Source organism: Lupinus angustifolius, chromosome LG09 (assembly GCF_001865875.1).
Source record: "Lupinus angustifolius cultivar Tanjil chromosome LG09, LupAngTanjil_v1.0, whole genome shotgun sequence".
Classification (NCBI taxonomy): Eukaryota; Viridiplantae; Streptophyta; class Magnoliopsida; order Fabales; family Fabaceae; genus Lupinus; species Lupinus angustifolius.
Window position 1 is genome coordinate 17,233,751 of NC_032017.1, and position 15,022 is coordinate 17,248,772.

At 31.9% G+C, this 15,022-nt stretch overlaps 2 protein-coding genes across 2 annotated transcripts; both read left to right on the plus strand.

Moving 5' to 3' along the window:
* On the plus strand, positions 515-3,495 carry LOC109356079 (probably inactive receptor-like protein kinase At2g46850). The gene is given in 4 exon segments (XM_019599415.1): positions 515-1,427; positions 2,049-2,132; positions 2,396-3,368; positions 3,370-3,495. Coding segments are annotated over 4 exon segments (1,941 nt in total). The 5' UTR covers positions 515-637; the 3' UTR covers positions 3,464-3,495.
* Positions 6,418-9,658, plus strand: LOC109356009 (soluble inorganic pyrophosphatase 1-like). Its single transcript, XM_019599326.1, has 9 exons — positions 6,418-6,547; positions 7,132-7,246; positions 7,348-7,376; positions 8,204-8,269; positions 8,512-8,619; positions 8,783-8,848; positions 8,926-9,046; positions 9,143-9,224; positions 9,388-9,658. The coding sequence occupies exons 2-9, from the start codon at positions 7,132-7,134 to the stop codon at positions 9,428-9,430; spliced, it is 630 nt and encodes a 209-aa protein (XP_019454871.1). The 5' UTR covers positions 6,418-6,547; the 3' UTR covers positions 9,431-9,658.

Genomic DNA, 15,022 nt, shown 5'->3' on the forward strand with positions numbered 1-15,022 from the left:
ATGATTATAAAGATACGAGAGAGAAAGTTTTAATATAATAGAATTGTACTTTAGATGTAAGAGTGTTTTACACAATCATTAAATTATTCATCTTTAGTCATCATTCACTTCACTCTTAAATAAAAATAAAAGATAAAAATTCATATATATTAGACTCTAATTTGATTTAGCAACTTTTGCAACCAACATTTTTATTTTGACATGTGTGATAAATAATGTAACTACAGCAAATATACACAATTCAAAATATGAAATATGTATACAACATAATTGATAGCAAAAAGAAGGTGGGATAACAAGTGCTTTAATAACATTATCTAATAAATATGATTATTTCTATAATTTCAACTTATAAGCAACCTTACCCTTGGGTTGATGCTTACTTTCTTACCCTCTTTTCTAAATTTTCTTAACATGTGTGGACATTAGAAAATTCATTTACATAGTATGAAAGTATTGTTGCACAGAAGTGTGTGTAACTAGCAATTTTTCTATTTTAATTGACATTACCAACAACATTAATCAATAAAAGGGGTTGCATGAACGTATTGTTTTCTTTAACACTTACACTGCACTAACTTGCTCTTCTTCCTTTAGTAACCAATAGAGTCAAACAATCCATTCACTTGCAGTGGCAATGTTACCTATTGTTGTTCTCTCAACTTTTGTTACTATTAGTTTTGCACTACTTGTGTGCTTGCCTATTTCTCATTCCCTCCAAGAACAAAGAAAACTATTACAACCAACTTTGATTCCAAATTCTTGCAATGAAACATGTGGAAAACTCCATGTTCCTTTTCCATTCTATGTGAACATTTCTTGTGTGTCAATCTCTAATGCTTTCCACCTCACTTGCTCAAATTCCTCTACCCTTTTGATCAAAATTGGATCAGAAAGTTATCCACTGTTGGAATTCTTCCAAGATGGTTTGTTAGTAGACTTTCCAGGCACATCATCATGCCGCCAGTACAATGACTTGAACTCATTTGGTAACAAGTTTTCGGGAAAAGACCACTTCGGAGTTTCGGTTGACAATGTTATAGGCCTCTATGACTGTGAGGATTCTTCTCTTTGCAAAGCGGATTGCGAAACAGTTGATCTTCCTGGTTGTGATGGAAGCAGTGGTGGTAGCCTTGGTTGCTGTTATCCACTCTCAGATCATAGCATATGGCATGTTGGACAAGGCTTTTCGGTGTTTTCTCAGTTTGGATGCAGGGGATTTTCTAGTTGGGCTGTTTTGAGAGGCTCGAATTCAGGAAATCGCGGGGTCAAGTTAGAATGGGCTATTGCAAGAAACTCATCCAATGAAGTTTGTGCAAGGAATGCAGATATGGTAAATGCTACATCAATTGAAGGTGGTGTAAGGTGTGTTTGTCAAGATGGATATTTTGGTGATGGGTTTGCTAATGGATCAGGATGCTTGCAGTGTGAGTAGTTTATATCAACCTTTTAATATGTAAATGCAAAAGGAGATTTTTACCTTGTTTTGACATTATGCTTGAAATTTTCTTGCTCTTCTGCATTCATCAGAACTTCATAGTATTTTTTAAAGTCCAATGAACTTCATAATCATTGTTTTGTGAAAAAACTTAGTCATATGCTCAAAAGTCCTGAGTCTTACTCTTGATTTTGTTTGTTATAGGCTTCTATTACTTGACTTCATTTGACATATAAGACCATTAAGTTTTAAAACTGCAAGGGATAATCCAGCTCCTCTAGTTCCTCTATGTCCATGACTATGTTCAATCTAGGCTATGAATCTTTATTCAAACAAAACTAGTAAATTGTTGACTACTTTAGAAACTGAAACTCAGATTTTTTAGCTGGTAATGAAATATGCCAAAGTGTCACTTGTATATACAAGATTTGATAGTGAAGCATTGGATTCACACGTGCATTCTTTGTTTTATTTGGAAAACTGATCATGAGTGATACATGGCATATATGAGAAAGCAAACATAGACAGGTAAATATAAAATACACAGTTTCTGAGATCTTTAGGAACATTCCCTATTCAGCTCTGACATTTAGTTCTGCTTCCATGGCAGCGTGTATCAAGAATGGACAGGAAGCATATGGAAATGATTGCTTCATCAAAAGACATGATCAAAGGAAAATAGTTATCATTGCTGGTAAGTAGCATAGCATTGTAAACTTCTAATGATGTTAGCATATTACAAAGTAGAGCATGTTACAAGTTAAGTGTGCCAAATCACAAATTGCAGCATGTTAACAACCTATGACACATGTTTATCAGATGAGTAACTAGTTAATAATTGGATTGCTTCACAAATTTTCAACATTTTCCCTTCATCCGTGTAATGTAGAAGTCATGCCCTGCGATGTTACTTTTATTGTTCTTCTAGGTTAATCTCATAGCATCCTTAACATGCAGGAATCTTCGGTCCAGTTCTCATTGTTGCCTCCTTGGTTGCACTATTTTATCTTCTTAAAAGACCAGGAAAACCCGGGATGTTAGACACCGAGCAGGCTTATTTCCACAACCATTCAATCCGAAAAGCTTGCAGATCTCGATTATTTAGCCACCAAGAGCTAGAGGAAGCCACCAACGGCTTCGAAGAGAGCCGAAAACTCATGCAAAGTACTAATGGGACAATGTTTGCTGGAGTTCTTGGAGATGGATCTCATGTAGCCATACACAAGTTAAAATGTGAAAATGAAAGAGACATAATTCAAGTCCTGCCACAAATTGAGGCTCTATCTGATGTTGTACATAGGAACATGGCATGCCTTATTGGATGCTGCATTGACTCTGGCTACACTCCTCTAGTGGTGTATGAATATCCTGCAAATGGTACCTTGAAGGAGCATTTATACCAAAGCAAGGGACATAAACATGGTTTAGATTGGCATAAGAGGTTGAATATTGCTACAGAAACTGCTTGTGTTGTTGCATTCTTACATTATGAGAATTCTCCTCCCATATTCCACCATAACCTTACATCTAGTTGCATCTTCCTAGATGGTGATTTTTCTGTCAAGATTGCGGGATTTGGGCTACTTAATTCCAATTTTAATCACGATTCTCAGATGTACAAAAATCGCGAATGCTTTCACTTATCCAAAAATGATGTCTATGATATGGGAGTGGTACTTCTTGAGATTATCTCAGGTTCAAATCACCTAGACTTACCAAAATTAGCCTTGCAAAAAATAAAAGATGGAAAGCTAGAAGAAATTGTCGATACACTTCTTTACTATCACGAGCAACCCTATTATCGACAAGAGCAGATACAGAAAATTGCAGACCTTGCAACAAGATGCTTGCTATTTGGTGCAGATGGAAAGCTAGGAATTATCGATGTCGCGAGAGAATTAGTACACATAACTAAAGAGTCTATTGATGGAGGAGTTGAGAGGACCTATAATGGAGGTGACATTCTCAAATTCAAGCCTTCTTCAAATGATAACAACGTGTCATGATTCAATGAATGCTCCTTGAAATTTTCTAGTCACTTTAGTTTGTCAATCAACCACAGTTTTATGTGTATGTATGCATTACAAAACCCATACTGTTGTACATTGAGGAATGGGTTGAATGTTGTGGTTCTAACATATTGCAGTAAGCTGTATAAGCAAGTCTATGTGGTTAATCAGTTAATGTCCCTTAACAAATTGAATGAGTTGCTATTTATGCATGTGTGGGAATAATTTTCTGTATAAAGTAGTAGCTTATTTATGGACTGATCTGTGAGTAATTTGATGACACATGAGTGCATTATGACTAATTAACATATGAAACATTAGATGGCACTATGGCAGTTCACATCTGATTCTTGTCTAACAACAAAAGGATGAAAAGGTAGCAGTTAACTCAAGATTCTACTTCTTGTTTAATCACTCATGGGTTAGGATCATCTCCCCTAGTGATATGATGACACTTTTACCTTTTAGATATATTGTAATGACATTTTTATTCTTAAATATAAAAACCAAAATCAATAACTTATCTCTCTTACAGAAGGAAGATGATTATTTTCCAACTAAGTAAGGGCGTGTTTAATTAGTTCTTCAAGATTCTAAAAAAATGATTTTCATAAAGTTGAGTTTCAACTTTTTTCACATAAACATTTTTAGTAAAACCCAAGCAACAAAGATTTAATAGCCAGACTCAAAAGTGACTTCTGAATAAAATAAAGAACACATTTTAAGAAAAAAAATCTAAGCAAATGGCCCCTAACCAAAGCTTGCTAAACCAACTGCAGTTGGTTATCAGTCCTTAAAGAAGGTTGACCTTGATGATCCACATGAACTCTTGCTGAAAATCATTAATGATCATTGATTATTCTGAGTGAAAACCACTATCCGGTGTTAGATTATCTGCAATATAATACATTATCAGTGAGTTAGAATGTTGGGTTATAACTAATAACTAAAAATGTAATCATTATTTATGATGTTGGTCTTTAGAAGTAGAAACTTCAGTTAGGAAGAACTGAAAAATTGACAGTTGGAGTTAAAGAATCTTTCCTTTCACGTGTACAAGAACCTTAACATATAATCATACTGTCACACCTCATACATTATTTTACAGATAAAAGGTCTTACGCTGTTTTTCAACCTTCATTCATGCAACTTGGTTATACCCATTTAGGTTTCTTATCTTTCTCAAATTTCATATTTATAGATTTGAACGTATTTTTGAATGGACTAAAGCCTAACATCACAGTCAAATGAGGTTGAGAAGTAAAAATATTTTTATTTTTGATAATTCATTTAAAAAATAAAACTATATATAAAGAAGTTGATTAGTTTCTATTTCATTTTCTAAATTGTTCCATTGTTTCATCTCATGTAAAATTATTGACTCTAGAGAAATAATAATAAGTGATATAAAGAAGATAAAATTGACCACTTATTTTAAAGAGAGATAAATTAGTTAAATTTGATTTGATGGTAAGAAACAAATTGAAAGCTAAATTGTGGTAATTCAAAGGATTTCCTTGATAAAAAAAGAGATGTTTCTTACATTACTCCTATGTGGAAGTAATTTCATAGAATAGTTTGGTCTGAATGCAACATGAAGAAAATAAGTTTATAAGTTATGCTTAAAGTAATGGTTAACAAAACCCCGTTTATAAATATACTGTGTAGGAGGAGCAACCCCTATATGCTTAAACCCCTCAATTCATCCATGATTACTAATCACCCCATCCATATTCCTCACAAACATGTAAAACATTCACTTCACAGAAGTTGAATCTAATAAAGGGTAGCATATCATAGTCACAACTTATAATCATTTATATATCTCATAATAATTAGAATATTATCTGTAACTAAGGTGTTAAGATGTCAAATATTAGAGGACGTGACAACATCATTTTCTAACTTCTTTCTTTATGACCATGTCTTTGGTTTGATTTTTTCATCATGTGAATGAACAAATAAGTTGACATGCTGCATGTGCAACGTATCCCATCCCATTGAAGCAAAGATTTTTTGGCACAACGTGCATGCAACTTTGTCAAGTGCATAAACATGAAGAGAGGGATTCCCTGGCTTTGTGACCTCCACAACCTGCTATACAATCAAGGATAGACATTTGTTTGGAGCATCTTGCAAATGTTTTAATTAATTGCATCTTCCAAATCTGTTAAGAGGTTTCAACTAGATGATTTTATCAAGCTTATTTTTCTGAATTATGGGAGTCTTCTAAATACTTGATTTCCTTTGTTTATCTTTTCTTTTATTAATTGGATGAGACACCTTTCAAATTGTCTTTCGCTTTGTTAGTTTAGAGATTGAGTGAATAAAAATATCACTAGTTCTTCTAATTGTTTATCTCTTCATTAATAAAGATTTTATTATTGATAAAAAAATTAATATAATTATCAAATCTATTATTTTTTTTACTTTATCATATTCAAAATAAAGTAGAATGTGCTATGGGAAATTTTATGGATGACAAAACTATTTAACTCAGCAAACCCATGTGTTTGATGATCAATATTTTTACTTTTAAAAAATATCTATCAATAAACAAAATGTATATGTTTTTCTCATACATGTTTTTTTGTTGAAGATAAGTAAAAAATCTTTTATTTTTATACTTATGAAGTGAATGATTAAAATTGAGGAAGCAATCAATCTCAAGCAATAAAAACACCATGATCATAGGTTGTAAAGAACAGTGATATACTGTCACAGAAGCATGTCATGCACTCTTTCTTGTCCAATCAGAACCTAATACATTAGTTAAAAAATACACGTCACCTTTAACTATTGGATGGATAGTTAACACCGTTTTTTTCTACCCAAAAGCGAGTTGAAAAAGGCTTAATTTATTTATATATTATTATTTTTGCTAGAACTTAGCTTTAGAAAATTGGAATGAACAAGTGGAGTGGTAAGCTAACTTTTCTCCAATAGAGACACGAGGAGTGCTCTAAAAATATTGACTGGCCCTGTTTGTTTTCTTCACCTTTCTATATATATAATTATAACAGAACATAACACTTGCTCAAATCTCTCTTTTCCACCCTTTACAATATATTCACAATATTTGCTTTTGGTTTTGTTCAAGGTATGTTATTTGCTTTGTTTCAAAAGCTTATTAGATCATTTTCATTTGTTCATGCCATGTTGGTATTTGTTTCATGCATAAAGTTGTCATCTTTTATGGGTTCTCTGTCTATATCTATTAATCACTGCACCCAAAAAATTGGAATAGTTCTATAAGCAAACTATTTTGTATGTAATTCCTTCTATCATGCTATGAAAAAAGGAATTTTTAGATCCGATCATAGTAATAACCAAGTATAATTAGATGAACTGCGAAAAGTCAATGCCTTTGGGGTTGATTCATATGTGTTAAACATTGTACAAAAATGTAATATATAAACTGATAAGGTGAAAAATAACATCATGGAATGAAGCAAATCCCTTTGATGAAATTTTGACAAAGTTAAGATTCATATGATCATTTAAACCATGCCTTTATATTGATTCATAATCATGTTCTTATGGAGCATGACTTGTAAAACTTGGATTTGATGCTTCATATCTGTGTTGGATTTTTTATAATCTTATACCATGTTTATTCTTACATTGGTTAATCAAAAGCAATGTTTTTTATTTATATACTTTGTGTATGTGATGTGTTTAAAGATGAGTGAGAATAATGAACAAGCTCCACGTCTAGCTCCACGTTTGAATGAAAGGATTCTTTCATCTATGTCAAGAAGATCAGTTGCTGCTCACCCTTGGCATGATCTTGAAATTGGTACTGTAATTGATCATATTAGTTGCTTGTATTATTATCATATTCAATTTACATTAGAGGACTTATATAATGTTACAAATGTTCTTAATTTTCATATGCAGGTCCTGGAGCACCCCACATTTTCAATGTTGTAAGTCTTCAATTCACAACTTATGCATTCAGAATGAATATTGGTTGTCTTATCATGTTTAATCTAGTGTTCAAGATTACAAATTAGTGGTTGCACCATATACATATTCACTACAAAACAAAGGCACAAGAAGACATGAGTTTTTAATTCAAGTGCAACCAGTTCCAAATTACATGCAAGCATTTTTGTCAATCTTTAGAATTCAATTTCTGAAAAAATCAAGCATAACACATGTACACAAATCATCCTTGATGAAAGTAAACATAATTTATATTCGAGTCTTAGACTAAATTTTTCTATATTGTTCACCTTCCAGTGCACAAATCACAAATTACTTGTTGAAATAGAAATAACATTAGCTAAAAGCTACTAATGATTCGTTTGCGAGTTGAGTTTTGGAGAGGAAGAAAATGAAAATGAAGACTTTGAAAGACATAAAATACACTCGTCAGATGACTCTGGAAATCATGCAGGCTTGCTTGTTATTGATGAGTCTTGATACAATTCTCATATAACAATAATATGTTTCTTGTTCAATCTTTACACAACTTTTGTCTGAACTGCATTTCTCCATTTATATACCAAACAAATTCCTGGACTAGACAAGCTTCATAGTTCTGTCTAGATCTCTTTCCTTTCAGGCTTAAATCAAATTCTGTAACACATAAACACCCCTTAAAGTACTTCTATTTTTCATCTTTTGAGATTTTAAATCCTAAATAATTTATCTTATCTTAAGAACACTGTTCATGGAAAAACTGTAATTTTGTTCTTGACCTGAATTTTTGCAGTATTACTACTGTTTGATGGTTAGTTTCTACCTGCAGGTTGTGGAGATCTCAAAGGGAAGCAAGGTCAAATATGAACTTGACAAAAAGACTGGACTAATTAAGGTATGAACAAATTGCATGTATTTTGAAATTGAAATCTCTAGTCCTATATTGGAACAGATTTTACTCTCTCTTTGGTTGGCAATGTGAACAATCATTAACTTGCAATGTCTCTCTTTTCTTTTCATTTCCTTATTTTTGCAGTATTACTACTGTTTGTAGGTTCTTGACCTTTTCAATTTTGACCTCTGCTTTTTATTCTTCATCTATCTTTGTATTCTTCTAACCATCTAAGTAATGCTCAGGTTGATCGAATTTTATACTCGTCGGTTGTTTATCCTCATAACTACGGCTTTATCCCTCGAACTCTTTGCGAAGACAATGATCCAATTGATGTCTTGGTTCTCATGCAGGTAAAGTTTTACCATTTCAATTATCCAAAAGATAAGGCCAAATAAACTCAAATTCTGCATTAGCCATACTATGTTTCCTTGATTAATTTGATGACTATGAGCTATATAACACATATCAATAAAATGATCCAATTAGTAACTAACTGAATTACTGTCATGGTAGGAGCCAATTCTTCCTGGTACTTTTCTTCGAGCCAAGGCCATTGGACTGATGCCAATGATTGACCAAGTATGTTTTCTATTTTTTAGCCGATAATACCACTTCATTCATCAGATTTACATAACAAAATTGTCCTATTGACACAGGGTGAGAAGGATGATAAAATTATTGCAGTATGTGCTGATGATCCTGAGTATAGGCACTATACTGACTTAAAAGAACTTCCGCCTCATCGCCTTATGGAGATTCGACGCTTCTTCGAAGACTGTATCCTTAACAATCTTAACTTGTTGCCTAAATTTTTGTTAGGTTGGTTTATGTTTTCTTCACAATTTGAGTACGTTTTCTTAACATATTGCTCAGACAAGAGAAATGAGAATAAGGAGGTAGCAGTTAATGAGTTTTTGCCTCCAGCTACTGCTGTTGAAGCCATCCAATACTCAATGTAAGTATATATTTCATTACATTCATTAATGTACCATAATTTCTGATTTATTTATTGTTGTCACTCTTATCCAATGTTTATGTAACATAAATATTGCACTATCTCTATCTATAATATGCATGAATTAACCTCATGTTAATATCTTATATTTGATTTGGTGCAGGGATCTTTATGCTGAGTATATTCTACACACCTTGAGGAGATAGACAAAAATACTATTCTTTAAATGAATCAGAATAAGCCTCTTAGACGGTTTTTGAATATTTTTTGATGAAACTTTATTTGTATTTTGTATTGATTTTGAGTGGGATACTACAGCAGTTGTGTATGTTTATTAAGTGAAGAAGGATCAACAACTATAGAATCCTTGTTTACTGAAATGTTTTCTTGTTATATTATTCAGCTTCCAATTAATAATTTGGTGAATTGTTTTTATCAGTTTTGATTATACATGCACTTGTAACCTTTATTTGTAATTCCAATTAATATATTGAGTACACATTGCTTAGTTAAGTCAGTCCCTAGTTGATGTATTTCTCTGTATCATACTTTTGCAGACTTGAAAAAGTGTAAAATTAATCAACAATAATAGGCTTAAAATATTTTCCATGACTTTTTATTTTCCTATAGTAGAGACTGTTTGTCATTCTTGAGTTGAAATTTGAAATAAAGTATTTCAATTTTTTTTTTTGGAAAGTTGCTAATTAATAATGTTTCAAAGTATATTATCTTAAGTTACTCTTAAGTTCTCTCATTAAAAGAAAACACATTACATTTTCGTAAATATATTATCTTTCTCGTATTAGATCTAATTTCGAAGTTTTTATTTCTGTCGGCGTCATTTGTAGAAAGGATAGTTATGCATGCTAAAAAATATTAGTTATTTAACAATAGAATGATTATACCAAAAAAATTCTCTTATTTTTTTCACGAGTCATTAATTTATTTTCATTGCATACATAAATAACAATATTAATTGGACCGCACGTATATGCTTTATAATTGGTAATTGGACCCAAGTTAGCTGAATGGGCATGGCATTGAAAAGCCTGAAAACAAATAGTCTTGGGCCTCCCTTCCAAATATAAGATTACCCACCATTACCAAGAAATTAATCTGTAGGAGAAAAGAACCCAGAACAATTTGAAACAAAAATAAAAAGAAGGAAAATGATATATCTTATATTCTTCTTATTAAATTCTCCTACTAATTATTCTACCCACACAAAAAGTTACATATGTCATAAGATAAAACTTTATTTATTAATAATTATTTATAAGTTACATTGTTACTTTCTTATGAATAAGAGGATATAACATTACTTTAGGTAGAAAATTGGTTAAAACAAAGAAAAAACCCATAATTTTCAAAGTGCATGTGAATCACGCCTTCATGATTCATGTAATAAAATCGGAATAAAGTGTAATTAAATATTACCAGGTGGTCTGTGGTCCATATCGTCATAGCTGAGACATATATTTTCTTTACCTAACTTGCATGCCTTTAATATCATTCACACACCTAAGCAAAAATTATTGAACAAAGTAAAATTTCCACAGCATCATCAAATTAACACAATTAACTCAGCATAATAGTGAAGATTTGAAGTGTTTGAAGTGTGTTTTTTGCAATATATGTGACGAGTCAATCGATCACCTCTTTTTATCTTGTGAGTTTGCTTCTTCTGTTTGGAAAGGAGTTTATCTTTGGCTGCAAGTTAACAAGCCGAATCCTTCATCAGTTGTTGAAGCCTTGACTTTACATGATGCTCTTAGACTTAGTTCTAAAGGTGTTGAGTTATGGAGGATGATTTGGTTTTCTGTGGTTTGGTCTATCGATAATGAGAAATGGAACAATCTTCTCTAATAAACCAATGAGTTTTATGTATTTAATGGACTTGATTCAAGTCAGATCTTGGTTATGGTTTCAATCTAAAGTTGCTTCAACCTCTCTAGTTTTTGCTAATTGGTGTAATGATCCAATAGCTTGTATTTCTTTGTGATCTTTTAGATCTTCTTTGTTTCTTCCTCCTTGTATTGGGTTAGCACCCCTTGTGCTTCTTTAATACAATTTTGCTTATAAAAAAAATAAAAAAATAAAAAACAATTAACTCAGCATAGTAACTTAGTCATATTGACGTGGATGTGTGTGTTTGCATGTGATGAATAGTAGTACTGCTTGCATCTGGGCAAGACTACCAGCATGAAAGTCTCACTAACATGTCCAATTCAAGTCTAATAACGGCACCCTTGGAGATTATGGTAGGAAAACAAATTGACACCGGTCGGTTTGCAAGTTGAATTTTAGAAAGTAAAATGAAAATTTTGGAACCTTGAATTATACTTGTGAAGTTTTTTATTTTCATTATTTCACCTGCATAAAATATATTTGTGAAATAATTTTCAAGTTTTCATTTTTATTCTTGTATCTGAGTTTGGTTTGTGGGCATTACATGAATATGGGCTACACCGGCAGGTGGTCCATTTTATCAATACTACTTAAGATGGTTCAAAAGAAGCAATAGAACATTCCAAATGGATGGAAATTGAGGAAGATATGATACATCAATTTCTGGTGGCTGAAATTTGGTTAAGAATTCAGGCATAATAAACTACCCACAATCATCATTCCTTCCTATTTAAACATAGCGTCTTTCATAACCCTTTCTCACAACTTGCTCTTTAAAAACTTACTCAAATATCATCACTTAAAAGGACCATGAACTTCTTTCCATCCCATCTCCAAGCAACATATGTTCATTATACGTAAGAAAAATTATATTTAAAAGTCTAAGGGATGCACACCAAATACAACAGAAGATCAATAAGTGGTTTTTTTTTTCAAGCTAAATTTATCTTCCTTGATTTTAGTAAAACATATGTTGTTCAATTGTCTTTACATTAAAGCTTCCTAATTCACTACTACGTTTAATGTTTTGATAGTTTGTGCAATTAATACCTTAAGCACAATATGGTTCTGTAGAAATCGGAACAAGTTTGAGGGGGTCAATGTTCCTATTTCCCATGCAATCAAGAAGATCATAAGAGAAACCTCATTATCTGGTAACTCCTCCCTTGCCTCTACGACTCCCATTGTTGCTGATTTGATACTTCTTAAGAGCTTCAACATCTCTATCAACCTAAATCTAGCTCCTAGGATCACTGAAGTTATCTAGTTACTTCCAAAGGTGGGTTGGATCAAAGTGAACACGGATGGAGCAGCTCATGGGTCACCTAATCACTCAGGGGGAGGGGCATCTTCAGGGATCATAATGAAGTTTATATCACTGCTTTTGCTAACTACTTAAGAATTCATAATGCTCTTTTAGCTGAGTTCCATGCAGCAATGCATGCTGTGACCATTGCTTCTAAGAGAGGTTGGCAAAACTTATGGATTGAAGTAGACTCAATGCTGCTTTTGGATATTTTTAGTGGTAAATCTCAGCCTTCATGAAAACTTCTCAATGATTGGATAATGTGCATGACAATGAACTATACAATTCCCCATATCTTTAGGGAGGGCAACATTTGTGATGATAAATTGACCTCTTATGGAATTGTTTCAAGAACAAACTCTGTATGGCATTCAATTCCTAGTTTTATTTTTGGAGACTATACTAGGAACAGATTGGGTATGCCCAACTATCGATTTAGGAATATATAACTTTCACATTATCACTTGTAACCTTCTCATTCTATATATATTGGGTGTAGTTACAAATTCTTTTTTTACCCTTTTTATATTGTAAACACTATGATCTTTAATCGATTTATTAAATTTGATATTTGATTGAAAATACCATATAAACCTTATGATGAAAAACCCACCATAGGGATAAAAGCATCATTAAGGAAAAAGAGTGCCCTGGTTGATAAAAAGAAAAGATACAAAATAAAACCTGGGGGATATTTGAGTAAATTTTATGTGTTCAAAAGTTTAAGTTATCATAAATTGCACAAGTATCTTTGGACACTATCACAAGATGGACGTACTTTGTGGAGGCTTCATCATTCTCTATGCATAATTGATTTTGGAAAACATTTCAAAAAGAGCCACGTCTGATTATTTTTATTTGATTTGGCTATATTCCATGATTTATTCTTAGTATCAGTTGATGTATCATTGCATTGTTTGCAATTAAGAATTTCAGCATCATTAGTGGCCGAATATATACAGATCAAAGACAGTAACTGGTGGCTGTTATAGCTGTAAATTGATGTGTGCCTATGGGACGTATCATGTGTAAACATATACACACATATATATATGAGCAAACTTATGCAAAGTTGTGTTGTGATAAAGGAAATCAAAGGCAATGGAAAGCAACAAAAGCGAGAAACAAAAGCTATAAACATGCTTATAATATATATACATATGAATAAATAAATAAAAGGAATATTAAAAAGGAAGGTGATTATGGGGAGGAAACTGTAGCATAGAATCTAGTGGCCTAAACATACTAGAGGCTACTAATTGAAGGTTAGAAAATGACCTAACAGCAAGGGTACCCCAACGGTTTTATCAGAGGGTGGTATAATAGTGAGGGCATGTAGTAGTAGATGATAGAGTAGGTACTAGTGTGGGGTTAGTTAATTTCATAATTTTGTGCAAGGATAAAAGGTATGAATGGAAGAAGGAAGGTGTGTGTTGGCTTACTCCAAAGCCTTAAAAATTGAAACTGTAAGATTGTGTTTACATATGCTTCTACAGCTACCTAGCATCATGCTATATACACATATAGCTGCAGGCTTCAGCTATTTATTGGCCTATTGCAAAATATATATTGTAACTTTTATATGAATGTATTATAACCTTTTATCATAAATATATTCATTTACAAAAGATTAAGCTCTAATATTTTTAATCCTTTAACCTCAATTTAATTTACCCTTCTTAGAAATATTTTTAATGGTCTTCTCCATATATATGTGTCTAGACCTCAATTTTATCATTTTTTATTGGATAAGAGATATTTCAACTTTCTTCCTAATATATTTATTTCTAATTTTATATTATTTAATGTATTTATTAATTAGTGGTAAGTCTTTACAACATAGAATTTATTTCTTGTTGACACTTTACCCTGTAGTTAAGCACCTATGGTGTTTTTAATATATTTTTCTTTAGTTATAAAAAATAATAATCTTATTGACACTTCACTATCTAAGATTGGGTTCTATATAACATTAAGTCTTATAATTATTTGGTAAACTTCTCTCGTAAATTTTATTTACCATTTATCAATAAGTAAAAATTTACCAATCCTGGCCACTAATGACGCGGATGGAAAATATCCCTTTTCCTTTGGCGTTTGCTTATTTATTAGTTTGCTTCTCCATCATAGTGCCACTTACATGTATATATAAATGAACTAAGATGGAATTATTTGGTAAGAAAAGGATCATCTGTCCCATAATTTTTCTACGCTGAGGTTCCAAACCAATTAAACTTCATGAAATAAAATTAAAATATTAATTTATATTTTTATAAAAAAAATTAAATAAATAAAATTTTTCTATTGGTTTGGGACACTAAGTGAGACATGAATGGAGAGATATGATCATGATGATGTTTGACCCATCCCTGCGCTCAATGTAGTTCCTTTACATTAATTGTTAGATTTGTAAACGACTACTATGATATTTTTCCCTATAATAATTAAGAAAATGACATGTTATAAAGTGTACTTTAAAGTGGTACTTTGTAATATATTTTATTTTTTTGTGGTGTGAAAATTTTTAGACTGATTTTTTAGAATGATATCTATTTTTCTGTGTAATTTTTGTCCTCCCTATTCC

Excerpts from the sequence above, each read along its gene's own strand:
- LOC109356009 (XM_019599326.1), top strand. The coding sequence starts at position 7,132 with ATGAGTGAGAATAATGAACAAGCTCCACGTCTAGCTCCACGTTTGAAT. Across the intron at positions 8,620-8,782 it reads ATGTCTTGGTTCTCATGCAG|GAGCCAATTCTTCCTGGTAC; the intron begins GTAAAGTTTTAC and ends CTGTCATGGTAG. Across the intron at positions 9,225-9,387 it reads GAAGCCATCCAATACTCAAT|GGATCTTTATGCTGAGTATA; the intron begins GTAAGTATATAT and ends GATTTGGTGCAG.